We start from the raw sequence: 19,517 nt of genomic DNA, 5'->3' as shown, positions 1-19,517 counted from the left end.
TGTCTGGGAGAAAGCCGCTCCCAAGTTCTTGCCTGGTGTCAGACAATCCAGTTCCTCCCCTTATGTCCCTGGATCCCCCCTAAGCTGCTGCGTTGGAGCTCAGAGGAAGCGAATCTGAGTAAATCTGTGTGCCAGCCCTTTAAGAGGAACTGCCTGGTCTCCAGCAGCCTCTATGTGCGTCAGCGACAATCCCTACTGGTTTTTATAGCCTGAAGTTACGGGGACTTCCTGGCTCTGGAACCCTGGGCTGGGGGTCTGGTGTGGGGCTGGGACCCCTCGCTCAGCCTAGATATCCCTTCTAAAAAAACGGCACTCGTGGTTGTCGGACCAGCCCGTTCTCTGCCTTCACCCCTCCTATCGGTCTTGATACTCTTTCTTCTTTACTTTTCTAGTTGTAGGACTAGAGCCAGATTTCAGGCAGTTCTGAATGACGGTTCTGTATTTTAGTTGTAATTTTGATGTGGTTGTGGGAGGCGGCGAGTACAGGCATTTACCTACACCGCCATCTTGGTTCTCCAGACAGAACTTTCAAACCACACACATTCAGCAGGCTTCCGCTGCCGCTGAGGGAAAGTCACCGGTGGAATGGTTTTGTTTTATATCGAGCAAACACCATTTAGTTAAAATTTAGCATTTCATCTAAAGAATGTTAGCTTTGTGGGGGCAGGGCTCGGCCTCTGTGGTTGCTGTGCCCAGGACACCTGCTAGGACGAGGTCTGGCACGTGGGCAATCATAGTTGCCGGTAAGGTAGTGTCTCTCTTGATTTATTAGCATCCGGTAACTTGCAGCAGTTTTACCAGATTGTAAAAAACAATCTGTATTGCACAGATTTTCTGTGGATGGTTGGCATTTTCTTTATTTCTGACTCTAGGGTTGGAAGCAGGTTCCTCTTAAAGAAAGCTGTGTGCAGTGAGCAATAGTGGGCTCTGGAGCCCAGGAGAGGTGGGTGCTGTGGCTCTAAGTGGCCAAGGGGTGTCCCGCGGGCCGGCCTGCTCCCCTGCACGTGTGGGCAGGTGCATCTCCCTGCAGGGCCGTCTGCAGGATCGCATGACGCTCTCTGCAGGCTCTGGGGCGGTTAAGTAGTCATTCCAAGAAAGGATGCTTTCCTTCCCTCAAGGGTGGGTCCTCTTTCTAAAAGTTTCGAAAGTCAGGAAAGAACGCTTGATTGCTGATAGCAGAAAAAGAACAGTCATGGTTCGGTACTGTAACGGGGTCAGTCCTTACAGAGCGCTAAACCCAGGAAAAGTGAGTCAACTATTACATCACCACCTGGCATCGTTCTACCCTGAAATTGTGTGTCCTGTCAGTTTAGTCATTTAAACTTTATGGACTTTTACATAGTAACCATGGAAATATTTGCGTGACAAGGATTCCGCCAAAGTGATTTTTATGTGGTTAGATGGGTGTTCGGGGACAGGCCTAGCTTATCCTAAAAGTTCCCCGTCGTCCGTTCCTGCATTCTCCGCCTTCCTTTCAAAGCCGCTTCCCTCTGGCCTAATTCCGAGTGCAGATCATCCGGAGAGGTTCTGTGTGAGCTCTTGCTTGTTCACCCTCTCCACACTTCCCACCGGTCTCAGGTGCTGCATTTGTAGGGTCACCGTGGCATTCACTTGGGTGGGGGCTGGGGGACAGTTAGAATGGGGCAACAGTTTGGAGAAGACTTGGTTAAAACTCTTCAAGAAGTTCATTTTTTTTGTTTTGTTTTCTGTTGATTTTGAGAGAGAGAGGAAGCAGGAGGGAGAGAGAGAAATATCCATTGGTTGCCTTCTGTAAGTTGTCCCCTGACCGGCAGTAGAATCCAAAACGTTTTTGGTGTACAGGATGGCGCTCCAACCAACTGAGCCACCCGAGTTCACTTTTTGTTTGTTTGTTTGTTTTGTTAATTCTCACCCAAGGATATTTTTTCCATTGTTTTTTTGTTTTTGTTTTGTTTTGTTTTGTTTTGTTTTTGTAAAGGGAGAGAGTGGAAGGGAGGGAGGGGGAAAGAGGAACATGGATATGAGAGAGGCACATTGATTGGTTGTCTCTCCTGCACATGCCCTTACCGTGGCTGGGGATCCAACCTGCAACCCAGATACGTGCCTTTGACAGGGAATCGATACCAAACCCTTCAGTGTGGGCCGGTGCTCCAGCCATTGAACCACACCGTCCAGGGCAGGAGTTCACTTTTAAGTACTTTTCAGAAGCTATGACTCAACGTCAGTTTGATTTATAACAATAAATAAAATACAAAGTACAAAACAATTTTTTTTTTGCAAAAAATACAAGAGGAAGCTATATTTATGTCACCATGAGATCTGATGACCATAGGATTTTTAAGTATCTTGTGGTGTTTGAAATGGAACCTGCGTGTGTAATTGCGAGTACAGTTCAACATGTGACATGTTTCAGCCCGTGAGGCTCCTCGCTTCCAGTGCCTGTTTCTGCACTGCTCTCGGTGTGGGGAAGGCCTTCCTGGGGGCGAGTGGAGACATCTTCCCATGCGTGGTGGATGTTCTGAGGACTTGCCTTTTTGTTTCCTTTCATGTTGGCTGTCACGTGGCTTTAATGGCTCCATTAGCAAGCAGGTGTGGACATTGGTGACCGTGTAATGAAAGCCTCCCGCTTTTTTCTTCATCAGAGATGCCTTTGCTTTTATACCCAGAGCTTTTTCTGCCCCCACGTGAGGTTGCAGACTCGCACCCATTGGCTGGGTGAATAGGCAGAACACACAGTTGCGTTTGGACTTGGCCCTGTGGTGGCCCTGGCGAGTCGGCCCCGCGCTGCACCCGCCCGCGTAGGCACGCAGTCAGGCAGGCTGCCTGGTGTCCTTTCTCCGGTGTCGCTCATTGTGCTCCTAACAGAATGACCATTTCATCTCATACTCCTCTGTGATGTTGGAAATTATCCCTAGGAGTTTTACCTGGTATTAAGATCAAAGTCGTAGTTTTACTGACAACCTCAATTTTTATGTCCTCAAGTGTTTCCAGTGATTTTTATTCATTTGTGTGTGTGTGTGTGTGTGTGTGTGCACGCGCACACGCGCGCCTTCTTAAAGTGGCAGTATATGATTGATTGGCCAGGAAATTTTTGAATTTTGCAACGCAACTCCAACTTGGAGAAAGGATGTCATTCTTACATCCCTTACTCTTCAAGCAGAGTTAGGTGGCGGGTGAGCCACGATGATCCGTTACTGTAGGTCTGGAAGTCAGGGAGCTTCCAGAAATAGGAGTGTGCGTGAGCAAAGGGCTTGCTGCCTGCACACCTGTCCACCTGACCGTGGAAACAACGTAATTCCTGTTTTTGTTCTGTTGCAGTCTCCATGCAGCAGTCTCAGGCCCTACCTGTAGACATGCGTCCGGAGATGTGGATCGCTCAGGAGCTGCGGCGGATCGGGGACGAGTTCAACAACTCCTACCGCAACCCACGGAGGGTAATGAAGGTTTCTTACTTACTCACCCCCCTTCTCCCATGCTCCCTCCCCACCACATACAATACAGTGGCCAGTCATCATCCCACGCTTGTTCTAGAAGTGATGGGCGCGGCCTGCGTGTGGCCTGCCGTTCCTCCTTCCCGTGTCCCGTTGGTGTTATGGCTGAACTCAAGTGCTGGTGGCTCAGCAGAACCCAATACGAGGTGGCAAAGGGGGTTCGTGAGCACAAGCCTTAAACCATCGTAGATGCTTTGAAATAGTCCCACATAAATGTTATCATAGTTTCAGCCCATATTGGAGCGTCTATACTCCCGTTAGTCATTTTGGGTCAAAGTTAAAGAAACATGTAACTTTCCTTCCTCACTCAGCCAAGGAAATGAGGCCCTGTGGTTTGCTGGTGATGGGTCGGAGCGTGTGACGTTGTCCTTTTGGCCCCATTGGCTGTCCTTGGACTGTCATTTACTGAAACGTATTAGAAGTAGGAGGCCATTCATTAATGTCCTGTAAAAATTACACCTCTGCCGCAAAAATTTTACACCCCAAGTTGATTGCCACTTAAATTTTTGGGGTGTGCAGTTGATTTTTTTTTTTTTTAAATTAAGCCCTATGTCTTGTTCGGTAGACGCAGTGTACTTCCTGCTTGCCTGGTATTGGTAGACGTTACCATTGGGCAACTTTTCCCCGTGAAGACATCTGAGAGTGTGTGACTTCAACTCTGAGAGTTCACTGGGGCCCTTAGGAGCATGTTTGACTACGTCAGTGGTTCTCAACCTTCCTAATGCCACGACCCTTTAATACAGTTCCTCATGTTGTGGTGACCCCCAATTTCATTGTTACAAATTGAACATAATTAAAGCATAGTGAGTAATCACAAAAACAATATGTAATTATATATGTGTTTTCCAATGGTCTTAGGCGACCCCTGTGAAAGGGTCGTTCGACTCCCAAAGGGATCGCAACCCACAGGTTGGGAACCAGTGGACTACGTCCTGTGAGGGGCTCACCAGCCAGTGTGTGATTTCATGGAATTCTGGCTGGTTTACAGTTTTTTCAAACAACCATATATGGAGATATTTCTGTTGATTTATTTAAAAGGAAGACACTTACATCTTACTTTGTAGGAAATAAGTGTTAATGTCATTCCTACTGTGTCACTTCCTTTCTGAACACTATCATTGCATGTGAAGATATTTTTAAATCTCGTTTCTTCTGGAGGGAGGTGGTACTTAGGACACCTCCGTGTTTCTATCCTGCACTGAATGTTGGTGCAGTTGCTAAGCAAATAGACGTTACCTGTTAATAGCTTTCAATCATTCCTGCCCATATACGTACTTTCAAGCTTTTTTAAGCACATCGAGACAGTTTCCCATTTAATGGGGGGAGGGGGGGGGGAAGACTTTCATTTCTTTGGTGTAGAATCTCCATAAAGGGGTCAGGGACTTTCAGAAAACTCACATTGGATCCCCTTCAGACCTTCCTGTGGGAGAGAGGGTGGTGTGTGGTGATTGGTGGGAAATGTGTGACAGTGTGATTCTGTCATTAAATGGGAAATGTCACTTAGGAATTTCTTAGGATACTGTCTTTAAGCCGGCAAAATGTCTGGCATTCTAACCTAACCTGACATGGACCAGTTCACAGAACTTAAGTTCCTTCTCAGCCTAGATCTTGAAATGCTAGTTGTTTTTTGCAGGGTTGATTGTTTTATAATGTGCAGTAAAGTTACTGTTCCCCACTTCCTCTGCCGAGGTTTCTCTGAGGGGCTTTCGGGGGTGCTGTGTGTGGCTGGGCAGGACTCCTCAGCGAGGGCCCTGTGGGTGGGCCCTCGGTTGGTCCCCATGCTGAGGTGGGGGTCCCTGCAAGAGGGCAGGCTGCCTAGATCCAAAACCTGATTGATTCTGGATTGTGCCCATAATCAGCAGGAAGGTCACTGGGGAGCCTGGCAGCCCCTCGGGGTGAGTCTGGCAGTGAACCAACCCCAGCAGCTGGCCTGCCTCCTACACCGTCTCCAGGTGGGTTGGTAGATGTCTTTGGGACCAGATCTGTCCCAGAGATGAGGCCCTTGGGCCCTGGCGCCTTCAGTGTCCAGAAGCTCCGGACACGTAGATACATCAACACAGTCCTGCCCGGTGACTGTGCCAGAGCCTTTGGCCGCAGAGCCAGGTGTGTGGAAGGATGTTTTGTACATTTCTCTAACCTTATATGGAGAACCAGTGTCCACTGAGCTCTCCCCCGAGCCTGCCCAGACGGGTCTGGGTGATGCCCCTCTACGGGGGGCCTTAGGTGGTCAGTGATGAGACAAGGGCTAAGGATGACGTGGGGTTGGAACACAGCCATCCCTTCACCTAGGTTGTCGAAGGGGTGACCAGTTCTAGTCACGGGCAGATGAGACACAGGCCATTAGGTCGTCTTCATCACCTCGTCTCTCCATTGCAGGTGAGATGACAACATCTACCACGTCAGTAGCGTTCGATCATTCCCGTCCTTCCTCCCCCTCCTCCCACTTATTCCAGTTTAATGTTTAAGATGGTTGTGTCTCCTGTTGCAGATATGTAACCATCTGCTCTCAATGTATTTGGTAAGATAAGTGTCAATCTCATTGCATTCTTTTGCTATAAGTCGGCTGGGATACTGGGGGAAGAAGAGAGGGACATACAGACCGTAGGTTATAACCTGATGTTTCTAAAAAGGAGGCTAATATATCCTCCAGGTTTTATAAGTGGCCAGTTCAAACACCAGACTCTGAAACTCAGGGTAGTGACACAGTGACCCCGAGAGCCACAGGTGCCTGCCTTGATGGTGTTACATTAAACAGTCCATTGTCTGCAGTCACACTGACGGTTTATCCTTGAATATCGGGGCCAGAAATTCAGGGGAAACGGGGGGCCTTTGGGAAAGTGATGCCTTGAACGTTCACGCTGGCTGCGCACAGAAGCCTTTGCCCCTCGGCGAGCCTGCATTTCAGATTCTTGGTGCCTGTATTTGCTTTAACACCGTGACAGTACCTTTTCTGAAGTGTTGGTCTTTGATTGCCACGAGCCTTGCCAAGCCTGACAGGATATTCTCCCGTTTTTCCAGTTAGAGCAATAGAGGAAGTTGTCGCGTAGTTGTCGTGTGTTCAGGCCGCGTCAGGGCAGTGGGGCAGCGTATGACACGGAGCTGTGGAGTCTGAATCCTGGAAGCAGGAGTGAGAGAGGCACAGGTGAGCAAGTCCACTGCATGTTCCCTTCCCCTGTGACTCCGCGTGATGCCCCTAGTGACCTCCAGGGCCGGCGACACCCCTCCTCCCCATCTGAGGGCAGCTTCCCCGAGCCACGTCGGCCTGGTTTTGTGACATTCCGAAATCATTTCAGACTTACACAGGAGTCGCAAGAATGGCACGAAGCGCCCTCTCTGCCTGCTACCTCTGCTCTCCACTGTTACCCTTCCCACACTTGCTCTAACGCGTCCCTCCTAATACCTGTGTACATGTTATTTTCTGAAGGATTTGGGGATACGTTGCAGGCATGGTGTCCCTTTACTGTTAAATACTTCTGTGTGTATTTCCTAAGACGAAGGGTATTTTCTTCTGTAACCTCAGTGTAGTCATCAGAATCAGAAGCTAACCACGTTGCGGTAATGTTGTGTAGTCGGTGGACCTTATCCCCACGTGACCCACTGTCCCAGCCGTGGGTCATGTGTCCTCAGTGCTCAGCGTCAGGAGGCACGTGCCCTGTGCGCCCCGTGCTGCGGACTCTTGTTGAAGGTGGTGCTCCCAGCTGTCGTCAGCACTTTCCTGTGTTGATGGGAGGGACGCGTAACAGGGGGACAGCTCTCCTCTCTCCCCGGGCGTGTGTTCCTTCATCAACAAGTTCATGGGTCCCAGTGTATTTTTATTTACTTTATTTAATTTCGTTGATTAGAAAAAAATCATCGATATGTTTTCCCACTTATTTGTGTATTCATTGGTTGATTCTTGCATGTCCCCTGGCCAGGGATCGAACCCACAACCTTGGCCTAGCAGGATGACTTCCTAACAACTGAGCTACCAGCCGAGGCCGTGGGTCCCTGTTTAATTCAGGCGGTTATGATGTGTTACACTCAGTACTTATTTTGATGCTCAAATTGTCACAGGTTCGGCCAGTGGCAGCCGCCTGGTGTCTTCTCGCCACGTCATTGAACATAAAGTGTCAGGTAGTGGAGGCCCATGGACAGACAACGTGCTGTGGGACTGTAGATGGATGTGTGGCTAAATGACCTGCACCCACAGTGTCCTGACTCTTACAGCTCCAGGACTCTGCAGGGGGACAGGTGAGCGCGGGGCTGACAGTCATCGTCCCGGACAGACCTCTGCTCCCTGACTCCACCACTTCCTCACGGGTGGCACTGGTGCCCTGGGTTCCTGAGTAGCCTCTGCTAGTTTCTTCACCCTGAGAAACTGCAGGAGGGTGATCCAGGGCCCGGCCTTCCCTGCTGGAGAGGCGTCAGCAAGTGTGGGCGTGGTCACCCGAGGGTGCAGGGTGGCTTGCCCATGTGGATGGGCCAGGCTTGCGGTTTGAGGCTGTTGAGCGTGTGCTGGACCCTGCAGACCTGAAATCACATGCTCTTGGGGTAATTAGGCCCATCCTGTAGCCAGCGTGCCCCCAACCCCCAGCCCCCAGTACCAGGGTCTGTCCAGCCTGAGCCGGCCTGTGCTTGGTCCCTGCTGTTGAGCAGTGTCGGGATGTCCTGGTGGTGGATTGCAGGGGACAGCCACACACAGAGCTGTGGCAGACTCTCTGGATGGGCCGGGAGGTGGGTGAAAACCCTTTCATTGCTTGATCATAAGGAACAGTGTGTCTTTTGTTCACAAGGCCTACTTCCTACTTGTGTCCCAGGCGTGTGCGGGCATGAAACAAAGGGACAACCTGCAGGCGGAAGCGCAGCATGAACCAAAGCAAAGAAAAAAGGGGCTCACGCTGTTTTTATAAATGATCTTCCTTACGGATCACGTGCAAGGAAGAGGTCTGCACTGAGCCTGCTTGGTACCAGCATAAACTGAACAGACCCCGGGGCTGCATCTTCTCAGGCGGCATTCTTCTGAGGCCGGCATTAATTGAATGTTGGCGTTTCATAAAATAAACTGCTTTTCATTACTGCCTGAGCTGAAAATAATGAGAAAAATGTGTGTCAGATATTAAACACACAATGCAACATACAGATCCTATAGAATTATATTCCTAAAACTTACGTGATTCTATGAACCAATGAGTTTAATAAGAGAAAAAAGTAAACTCGCTCATAGGATGATGAATTGTCTCACCCTTTGCTCACATGGATTCATAGAGTGACGGCGTTCAGAGCCAGAGCAGTGATGAGTCGGGTAAACCGATTGGCACCTGCTGTTTGTGAGTTTGAGGTTTAGCGAGTGTTTTCCTTGGAGGTGGATGCAGTTGTGTGTTTGGTTTTAAGCATCTTGCACCCCTGCCTTATGCCGTTTCCACACCCCAAAACAGTGACCAGAGGGCGAAGACCGAGACCCCGCCACGGGGACGCCAACCTGTGGCAGCGGAGCCACCCCTCCTGTGGCTCCCACTCTGTGTGTCTTTCCGAGACCTGCAGATGGCCTAGATTAGCGGTCGCCAACTTTTTGGACCCTGCGGACCACTGGTGGTGCCTGGTGGTGGACTGCAGGGGACAGCCATTGGTGGTCCTCAGGGTCCAAAAAGTTGGCGACCGCTAATCTAGGCCATCTGCAGGTCTCGGAAAGACACACAGAGCGGGAGCCACAGGAGGGGTGGCTCCACTGCCACAGGTTGGCGTCCCCGTGGCGGGGTCTCGGTCTTCGCCCTCTGGTCACTGTTTTTGGGGTGTGGAAACGGCATAAGGCAGGGGTGCAAGATGCTTAAAACCAAACACACAACTGGTCCGCGGACCACCGGTTGGCGACCGCTGGCCTAGATGATGGCGACCGTGGATTGCATGTTTTGCGTGAGACTTTCCATGACTTGTTGAGGATCAAGTGTGATCTTGTAGAAAACACAGCTCACGACCAAGGAGGGGCCTCGGGGTCAGACCTTGCAGCGCGTCCATGCGTTCACCCGTGGGGGCCACTGTTGGGCAGTCCCTTAGGCATGTCGTGAAGGTTGAACTAGGGCATTTAGGTCTGGAGCCAGAAAACGCTATCGCCCTGTCCCAGCATTCTGTCTGCTGCCACTCTGAACTATAACGGCAACGTTTCTCGGTTCTCTGGAGTTCAGAGAGAGATGCCGGTAACTGTTCACCTGTCTGGGTCTCAGGCTCTGCCTGTCAGACACGTGCCTCGGCCCTGCGGCGGTGCCGTCTGGGTGAGCGCAGTGAAATGAGGTCGAGCACTGGTGCGTGCTAACCGGCTTGGCCGCATCACGCTGGTGACACTTCTGACTGCTCCCTCGGTCTGCCACGTGGGGCACCTGCACGCTGCCTCGCCTGCCTTTGGGGGGAACGTGGCCATGAACACGTAACCAGAGCAGATGCAGGTGCCCGGAGGGGGATTCAGAGTGTCTCACGGGGGTTTTCATCTCCGGGGGAGGAAATGAAGATGTCCCCGAGGTGAGCCTCGGCCCCTGCAGGCGCCCTGCCTCTCCGTCACCCTCGCTAGCCCTCCAGCTGAGCCACGCAGAGGTTAGCGCTGTGGTTAGTGTGCACGTCTCATTAGCATGTTTCTGAGGCTGGGCCTTTCGGAACACTGGCGCCCTCTGGTTGGCCCCCCTCCTGTGACCCTCACAGGTGATGGGAGCACTTCGTTCCAGCCAGCCTGGCCCAGGGCAAGGCCAGTGACTTTGTACTGCAGGTAGACATGCGTGTTGTTGGAGGAAAACCCAGGACATGGCAGGCCTGACTAAGGTGAACTGGAGGAGTGATTCATGGTCCTACAAAAGGCCTTGACTGTGACAGAGTCTTTGAAATAGTGCATCAAAAATAGGAAAGTGGGCCCTAGCCGGTTTGGCTCACTGGATAGAACGGTGGCCTGGGGACTAAGGGGGTCCCAGGTTCAATTCCGGTCAAGGGCATGTACCTTGGTTGCGGGCACATCCCCAGTAGGGGGTGTGCAGGAGGCAGCTGGTCGATGCTTCTCTCTCATCGATGTTTCTGACTCTCTATCCCTCTCCCTCCTTCTCTGTAAAAAATCAATAAAATATATATTTGAGAAAAAAAAACACAGCATTCATGCAAATGCCGTTTTGCTGTGACGTTTGACATCGCATCACTGCCCAGTCAGGTCAGCCGGAGCCTCGGGAGTCGGGAGGTGCCCGGGCAAGCTCCCCCCGGGCTTCCAGTAAGAGCACTGCCTCTGGCATCGGGCTCCTGGTATTCTGCCCACAGCTGTGCGATGCCTCTGTTGCCTGGGTACAAGTGGAAAGTGAATTTGGTCTTTGGATTGCTTTGCAGCAGCATTGGCCTGCCAGCTGAGAAGGGCAGTGGATGGTGGAGCCACATAAAATCTAAGCTGAGCTGCTGTGTGACTGGTCCTTGGTCTCACAGTGGACAGGGGTCCTATCCTGCAGCCTCTCATTTGCTTGCCATTTAAAATACTGTTTCGACGGATTGGTTATGAATGGGCAGAGGGATGGTGGTCTTCCCTGGGTACCACTGGCTGCTCTCTATCCCCACCCCACCTTGTCACCTCTGGTTACGGAGACCCTCGGCACCACCCCACAGATGCCAGGCCAGCCCTGGGGATGCCAATGCCATCCTGGGGGACCCTGCATCCTCCCTTGCCTGAACCCGGGGCAGTTCCCTCTCTGTCAGAGTCCTCTTTGGTCTCACAGCCCAGAATTCACTCTCCTGTAAAGTTCAGGACCTCTTGGGCATTCGGCGTTGAAATCTTGAAAGAAAGAAGTTGTTGAGCGAGTTAAAAAATGGCTTGGCGCGATGCTGAGCGTGGGTGTGTGGCACTCACGCGGTCGTTGGCCCTGCCGTTGCGGCGCGGATTGGTGGGCCGGTGCCCACAGTGGGCTCCAGGTGCAGCTGCACCATGGGTTCTTGATTCTCACGTGGAGCTCGGTCTCTCCACCACACTGGCTCAGGGTTGTTGTGAAGACTGAAGGGAGGCGTGTGCATGCTGTTTAGTTCAGGGATAGCAGTGGGTGAGTCTCCTTGTCTCCAAGCTGGGGGCCTGGGGTGTCTGGGCGGCTTTTCCGGGCTGGCTCCTCCCTCTCTGCAGGAGAGGAAGGCTGCCCTGCGGGCCAGGTTGGCAGTGGTCAGCCTCCTCACCAGGTCCCAGGCAGGCTGGGACGAGGCCCCTGTGTCCACCCACCTGCTTCTCTGGTTTGGGATGAGAGCCTGTTTTGCTGTGATTATTTTGGCATTAAAGTGTAATTAAATTCCCTAGTGTAACCTGGGACATGTTACTCAGGCTGGAAGTTGTAAACGGTCCTCGGGGGTGGGTGACGCTGTGTCGGCATCCTCTGTGCTCTAGGCTGCTGCACACGGGGGTCTCGGGGGTGTGCAGCACCCCAGCTCTGCCCTGCACGTGGGCCGGGCATCTTCCCGCTGGCTGCTCCCAGCCCTTGGGAGTCCTCAGGGAGCCTGCTCTACCTGCTGCCCAGGGGAGCCAGTGTCTCCAGGGCCACCTGGGCCTCGCCTGTCCCCGGGAAGCTTGGAGCCCGCGAATCCTCCATCCTCCTGTTTTATTTTTCAGGGACTGTCATTGGAGCCGACACCCTGGAGTCTGGCATTGGTTTCTGTCGTGGTTTATTGTGAGAAACCAGATGCTCATGCGATTTGACTGGACTGTTTGCTCCCTCCCCGGTGCAGGGCCGTTGGACCTCCTGCCGTGACTCCGCTGGTCTCCTGGAATGTCCTCCTTTCCTTCCTGAGACCCTTCCTCCTTCGGGACTCCCGTGGGGGTGGGCCTGGGCCTTCCTGCCCGGCCCTCCTTCCTTCTCTGCCCTCATGTTTCCCTGTGTGGCCCTTGTCGTAGGATCCTGTTCAGCTGTTTGGCTCTGTCCCTCACCAGGGTGAGCTCCGTAGGTGCTCACGTTGCATCTCTTTTGACGGAAGGAGCCTCCGTGTCTTGGCTCCGTTCTGCTGCCCACTGGAAAGCCGGCCTGTATTTCTCTGGAGTGTTGGATGGTTTTCTGTCCTCGAGGTGGGGACCTGTACACTTCCTCCGGGTCCCAGAGGTGGGGCAGCGGCCGTCCTCACGGAGGGCAGCGCCACAGGGGCCCTCAGATGGGCTGTACGTGGCTGTGCTGCGCTTGGTGCCCGTGCCGCGGGACTGCCCATCAGGCACAGGGAGTGTAGGCAGGGGCCTCAGAGCTGGAGCCCAGGGCCCCGCCTCCCCTCCCTCTCGCGCAGGCCTGGGCTGCTGGAGCCCCCACCCTGCAGGGAGGAGGGCAGGCGGTCAGGAGTGGGTTCTTGGAACAAGACACAAAACTGACGTTGAAGGAGTCCCTGCAGACACATGGGCTGGCCATAAAGTCAGTGTCTTCAAATACAGTTCCTGATCTAGACCATGGAGATGAAATCCCCTACAGCAGTGGTTCTCAACCTTCTGGCCCTTTAAATACAGTTCCTCATGTTGTGACCCAACCATAAAATTATTTTCGTAGCTACTTCATAACTGTCATGTTACTGCTGTTATGAATCGTAATGTAAATATCTGATATGCAGGATGGTCTTAGGCGACCCCTGTGAAAGGGTCATTCGACCGCCAAAGGGGTCGCGACCCACAGGTTGAGAACCGCTGCCCTACAGGGATGGGCCATGCACTCAGGTACCTGTGAGCGTGTGTGAGCAACAGGAAACTGTGATACACAAATAGTTTGTATCTAAAGTATTTTTATGATTTAGAATAAAACCGTGTTACACGACGCTAACCTAACGGGTGCTGTGTTTCACGTAGAGTGTGGAGGGCCAGGAGTGAGAGGCTGTGGGACTCAGCTCAGGCTGTTGTGCCAAAGGGGACCACACAGGGGGCTTAAACAGTGGAAATGTGTTTCTTCACAGTCCTGGAGGCCAGCAGTCTGCGGGCTCGTGCTGGCTGGGCCACAGGGTCTGGGTGACGCTGATGGCCGGGCCCTGGCTGGACGTCCTCACCCAGCCGTGGCTCTCGGGCCACCGGTGCAGGTGTTGGAGGGCAGCGAGCCTGCGGAAGCAGGGTGCCCGTCCGGCTGCTTTGGAGGTGGGGGCTGGACCCTTGGAGCCGGCAGCAGCTCCCGTGGCTGTGCCAGCTGTCGGGGGTTTTCTGGGCTGGCACAGCCCTTGGAATCAGTGGTAATAGCTTCCTCTGTTGAATATTGTCCAAAAGCAATTGTTCGCTGGCTTAAAAGCGTGTGCCGTGTTGTCACGCGTGCTGTCTGAGAGGGCAGGCGGTCTGGCTCCTTGCTGAGATGTTGTAGTAACTTCTCATCTGTCGGGCGGGGGGGGGGGGAGCAGGTGTTACGTTCCTTTTGCCACAAATCCCCGCACCAACCCCTCCCAGCACATCTTTGAATCCCCTTCGTGTCCTTCCCATCTGAGATCAAAGCAGAGCTCTAAACGTGGGCAGACCTCTCGTGGTGTGACTTTTCCTTCTCCATGTCCCCTGCTGTACTGGCGGGTGGGGGCGGGGAGGGGTCTCCTCAGACACTGCGGCTCTGGAATATGAAATTGGTTAAGTCTGTGCCCGTGTGACCGGCTCCCTGGTTGGTGTCATCTTCACCCCATTCTCTGGTTCTGCTGAGGCTGCGTTGGCACCTGGCTGCCATGAGATTTCCCATCTCGAAGTGCTTGCTGAACCCGGCACTGCACACCCTTTCTTCATTTTAGTAAGTCGTGGTTTTATTTTGAATAAGCCTCTTTCAACCTACTAATATTAGTCTGAACTAAAACCTCCCCCAAATTCTTCTCACACAGAAGAAGCCAAGTGATTTTGAAAGTTAAATCAAAACAAAGCCACCTGGTGTGTGACAGATAAAATCGGACTGTGGTTCAGGAGCCTGCGGGACCCGCCGGCCGACCGGCTTCCTCGTCTGCTCTGGAAGGAGTTGGGAAGTGCCTCGCTCGGCCTTACCGCCGTCCTGCTCGGGCCACAGGTGCTCGGGGGCTTGTGGCAACAGTCGAGAAGGGGACTGCCCGGCAGCTGCTGTCGGAACGGCGTGGGGTCTGAGACCGGGCCCTTGTCACAGCCCCCAGAAGTTCACCCTTTGGGGAGTCTGAAACACTTGGGCCGTAAGCTGCTTCACATCTACCAGGGTCATTCTTCCCTCCCCTGCGCCCTGTCCCTCTTGGCGGACACCAGCTCCGGGGGCCCGGGCAGCGGCTCTCCAGCCCCGGGCGGTGCTCCCTCCCAGCGGCCAGTGAGGGTATCACCTGTGACAGGAACATGTGGTCTTCAGAGGCGCTCCCGGAGATGCCAGGGTTCGCTCTGCTTTTCCAAACAGTCTTCTGGTTGCTTTATTTTTCTTTGAAAAAGACCCTTCGGTGTGCCTGCTCTTTGTGGAGGTGCACCTCCTGCAGGGAGTGGGGAGGCCTCCCTTCGCCGGCCCCGGGGAAAAGGGCTGCTGGGACGGGGCTGGTTCGGGTCCGTGAAACTGAGAAAGTAAGCAGCTTTCCTTTTGTTGTTCCAGGACTTTCTGAATGTTTACCGGGAAGCAGAAGGCCACCCCCAGATGGTGGTCTTACGACTGTTGCGTTACATCCTCCGTCTGGTGTGGAGGAGGATGCTGTGACGACGGGTTCCCGTGGAGCCGAGATGTGTGCAGACATTTCACTTGTTCAAGTGGACAAGCCCAGCGTCACGGCCCCCTGGCGCCACTGCTTTGCGGCCAGTGGCGGTTCCAGAGCGGCCGGTGTGGCCTGACCCCTGGAGCTGCGTGCGGACTTGACCTTACCGGTTCCTCGCCATGTGGCAGAGGCTCTAGTGTAGTGTTTGTTATGAATGTAAATGAGAGCGTATTTTCCTTTTAAAAATGTTACTAATCATGGTTCTTTGGAGCAGGATTTTAGGCAAGAATGGTGTCAGAACAGGTTTTTTTAAAAAGGAAGTGGAAATTTTTAACCAACTCGTAAATGAATTTTTACTAAAAATTTAAGAACCTATTATGGAAACTCTCATGTGGAAACTGAGCCAGCTGGTTTCTAAAGCTGCCTTGGTTTATTTTTACAGGCTACTGTACAGGACTTTGGAACATGAGAGGTGTGTATGATATGGCCCCTCCCTCCCTGCCGTTGCCTCTCTCGCCTTCTTTTAATCATGATTACCAAAAAATTCTTAGGAGATGCAACTGATTCAAGGGGTAAAGGGTCTTTTGTCAGCCTGTGTTGGTATGCCACTGCCACTGTGTAAATATTGACTTACCTCCTTAAATGTAATTGCGTCCGTGGCAAAAGTGCAGCTTGTCTGTGTGGCTCGTCTTCTCCTGTGATGCTCCTCTCTCTGTCCTGGGTGCTCATGCACACATTTGGTCCAGTGCGTCTTCACGATTCAAGTGTAACTGGGTCAGAACGTGACTTGGAATCTGCCTGTGTTGCCCACAGCTCAGCCAGTCTTTGGGGAGCTCACTCACCAGGAAGTGCTCGGTACTGGTTTCCACGTGGGTTGGTGGGCTGGCGTTGAAGTACAAGTGTCCTGAAGAGAGGGAGTGGTGACAGCACAGACCCAGTATCAGGGCCCTTGGCACTGTTGGCTTTTCCAGTTGCAGGCTTCCCCTCAGCACAGGGGGCACTCAGCATGAGGCCCCCGGGGGCTGGCAGGCCCACCTGCAGCTGAATTGGGCTGCAGGAGTCCAAGCTGCAGTCCTCGTGGGAATTGGCACAGGCTGTGTGGTGGGCGGGGCTTCGGGTGGCTGTTTCCTGGGCATCCTGGCTTTCCATCCACTTCCGAGTTGATCTGGCCTCTGATGCCCACCACTGGGTTCCCGCTCTTCAATACCCACTTTGAAATACAGGCTTCATTCGCTCTGAGCAGCGCCATGGAAACTCATGAGGCACACGTCTGCAGCGGTCCCTTCTGACAGCTGGGCTTCGTCGGGCCGCCTCTGTGCATCCACTGCTTCCTCCACTCCCACCTGGGAGGACTGCAGTGAGGGCACCCATGGGTGACCAGTCATTTCAAAGGCAGTTAAACAACGGGGAGACCCGAGAGGGACCGGTTAGAGAGCAGGGAAGGACGGTGCCGATCATTCTGTGAACCCACAACTCCCGACAGTTTTTGAAACCTCAGATCATGAAACAGTTTTTTAAGAGAAATACATGATTTTTCAAATGAGTCAGCAGTGCCAACAACTATTGCATTTCCTTTTGGCCCACCAAGGGCCAGCGTTTTCACATTGTTAAATTGCAAGGAGAAATTCATGTGTCTCTTCATAGTTTTATATAAATATATATGTATACATATATGTATATACGTGTGTGTATATATATTTTGCATATACGCTTTCTTTAGGTAGAAATATTCGATCTCAGATATTTTTCCTTTTTTAAAATTTCTTTTTCCCCCAAATCCTTTCTTGGGGTCTTGAATATTTTTAAAACTGTTGAGGCTGAGCTTGTGTTCTTGGTAGGTCTGGAACCCCCTTGCTGGGGCACCAAGGCCACACCGCCGGAGGTGGTGGTAACGCTGCGGCCGTGGGCCTGCTGGACACACACACCAAAGATGTATCTGGTTCTGGGCCCATCCGCCCCCAGGATCTCCGTACTCATGTGCCGGTCCCTCTGACTGGAGCACTTTACCCTGTTTCTGGGAGCGCAGGATGCAGCCCGGGCCGCGGGCTCGCTCGCTGCGTGCGCTCCTTTACCTCTGGCTTGGCAGCTGGCCGTGGCCACGCGTGTGAGGAAGTGATTCTTGGACGTGTAGAAGTATTAAGAACAGGATGTTGCACCAGGACATGAGAGGTGACTGGGTGTCTCTGTACTGTATGTATCTGTGTATCACAATGCTTCCTGCAGAAAGTATACCTGCGATGGTATGCCTTTTACTTTTTCTTTTCTGTTTTATTTCTTGGTAGAAAAAATAACTAGCTCCCTTTCTGAAAATTTATGAGATGCGGGTTTTGTGCCTTGACCACCTCTTCTCATGCAAGATTTGTAGGACGCGTTCTGTGACGATCACAGACATGCAGTAAATGCCCCCCAGTCGCTCCACAGCGATTCTTGCATTTACCCGTAGTCCGGCCTAAAAATGAGTTTATGAAGAATTTGTTTTTAGTTGTGGAGAAACCAGGTAAAAATTCCTTCTGGTTTAAAAAAAAAAAATGTACTCAGTCGAACCTTCTCCTGTTTCCCCTTCTTAATATTGTACATACTTTGACTATTTATTAGATTAGATCATATTTTACTTACCAACTGAGCCAAATGTCTGTGTGCAATTGTCTCCTTTACCTTTCTTGTAAAATTTTGTACAGCATAAATGAGCAAAAAAAAAAAAAAAATCACTGTTTTTTACTAAACTTTTTCAGAATTAAGGATTGTAAATATTGTAGATTCTTTTTCTGTGTAATGTGTCCTACTGGTTCATAGTGCTGTAACTTGTAGACATAATGTATATTTATTTTCTGCTTATTTAATGTCTTAAGTTCTATAAAGTGTTGACCTCTGACACGCCCTTCCCTCCTTCCCCCACCCCCCCACCATCCCATTGTTTGCTTTAACTCTGAGGTGGCGACTGGTCAGCTCACTGCCGGACACATGGTCTTCCTAGGGTGGCTCTCCAGCTTTGGTTCCTGGTATATGGTCAAATGGGTTTACATGCTTGGTCTTTGCTGTCCTTTGATAAAGCTCATGTTTAGACACCAATGAGAGACCATAAATCGGGCAGGTTTCAAAATTCTTCGGGAAATACCCAGTGACTTTCTATTGGTTCCAAAACAGCTAGCTTCTCATGGAAGCAAATTCTATTAGCTTCCAGGATTTGTCTTCCAAAAAAAAAAAGTGTTATCGGTAGTTGGGACAGATTGATGCATTGAAAATGTATACCCGACAACTCAGTATTCAGAGGGCAGGGGGCGGGTGGGAGAGGTTCCTGCTTCCAGACCAACCAGAGGACCTACCTGCTCGTGCCACTCGCCCCCTGTTGGCAACCGGTGAGCTGCCCGCCTCCGCCTGCTGCGTGGCCTCCGGTGCTTCGAGGTGTGGACTGAATTGTCCTCAGGAGCTAATTGTACAGGCTCCTGGCCCGGAACTTTGGTCCCTCATTGGGTCGGCCTGCTTCCTTAGGTTGATGTCCTGCTTCAGGAGAGGTTGGGGGCCCCATCAGGATGGGTATTAAGATGTGGGAGCTTAAGAGAGACTTTCCTCCTGGTTTGGTGTAGATGGTCTGTCATCCCTGCTGATTTAGCCTGGTGCCTGTGTGTGTTCACTTTGCACATGCGTGTGTGCAGGGATGTGTTCACACATGAGGCTAAACCAGCCGGGGTAGCTTCTACTCCAAACAGTGCGGCATGCAAGAGCATCTTCAAGCTCCCAGCGAAGTAACTTGACTACTTGTATTGGGCAGTTCCAGACTTCTGAAGCTCTCCGAGGCCTATGTCCAGGTCCCGTGACCACTCGTCACTGTGTTGGAACTCATCAGGTACTCCTGTACAAGAGCACTGATCTGTGTGGATACTGATTCATCACTAATGTGTTCCTAGGACCCAGCATATTGTAGCATTCGTATTGCAATTTCCCTGGCTCACTTTGGTTTGCACTGATGAATTTTGACAGGGTAATTGCCACTTTATTGTGCAATACTGCTGTAAATAACTGCAGATTTTTTTTAAGAAACTCAATCTTTTTATGTTCTTACTGAATTTTATATAAATAAAACTTTTCAACTGGTTTTGGTAAACTGTTTGATTCGTTTCACAAGACGGCGGCGGAACAGCTGGAGTTACATGTGAATGTGTACACGCCCACACCCACCCTTTGCCAGCCACAGAGTGTATCACCTGCCTGTGGGTTTTGCGAGTTCTCGCTTGGAGACGATCCTGCGTATTATATTTGAAAGCAAGCCACTCTAGAGGTTTGAAGTGGCTGGCGAGACAATGCAGTGTCTACTCACGTGTTCAGGTATGACTCAGCACCTGGTAGAGGGGGTATTGGGAGCCAGCTCCGAACCATGTTAATGAGTGATGATGGCAGAGACCCTGCCATCTCACCCCTGCTCAAAGCTGGAAGAAAACCCAAAAGCTGGAATCCGGGATG

At 51.8% G+C, this 19,517-nt stretch overlaps 1 protein-coding gene across 1 annotated transcript in view; it reads left to right on the top strand.

Annotated features, from left to right (window-relative positions):
* The window catches only part of BCL2L11 (BCL2 like 11), a 41,093-nt gene extending 21,941 nt beyond the window's left edge, over window positions 1-19,152 (top strand). The window contains exons 3-4 of the mRNA XM_023745992.1: window positions 3,298-3,413; window positions 14,963-19,152. Coding sequence (XP_023601760.1) covers window positions 3,303-3,413; window positions 14,963-15,064 — 213 coding nt within the window. The 5' untranslated portion in view covers window positions 3,298-3,302 and the 3' untranslated portion in view covers window positions 15,065-19,152. The remainder of the gene's footprint in view (window positions 1-3,297; window positions 3,414-14,962) is intronic.
* Window positions 19,153-19,517: the final 365 nt, after the last annotated feature.

The sequence above is a fragment of the Myotis lucifugus genome, unplaced genomic scaffold, assembly GCF_000147115.1.
Source record: "Myotis lucifugus unplaced genomic scaffold, Myoluc2.0 scaffold_613, whole genome shotgun sequence".
Lineage (NCBI taxonomy): Eukaryota > Metazoa > Chordata > Mammalia > Chiroptera > Vespertilionidae > Myotis > Myotis lucifugus.
The sequence above is the reverse complement of the archived record's forward strand: the minus strand, read 5'-3'. Positions and strand labels throughout refer to the sequence as shown.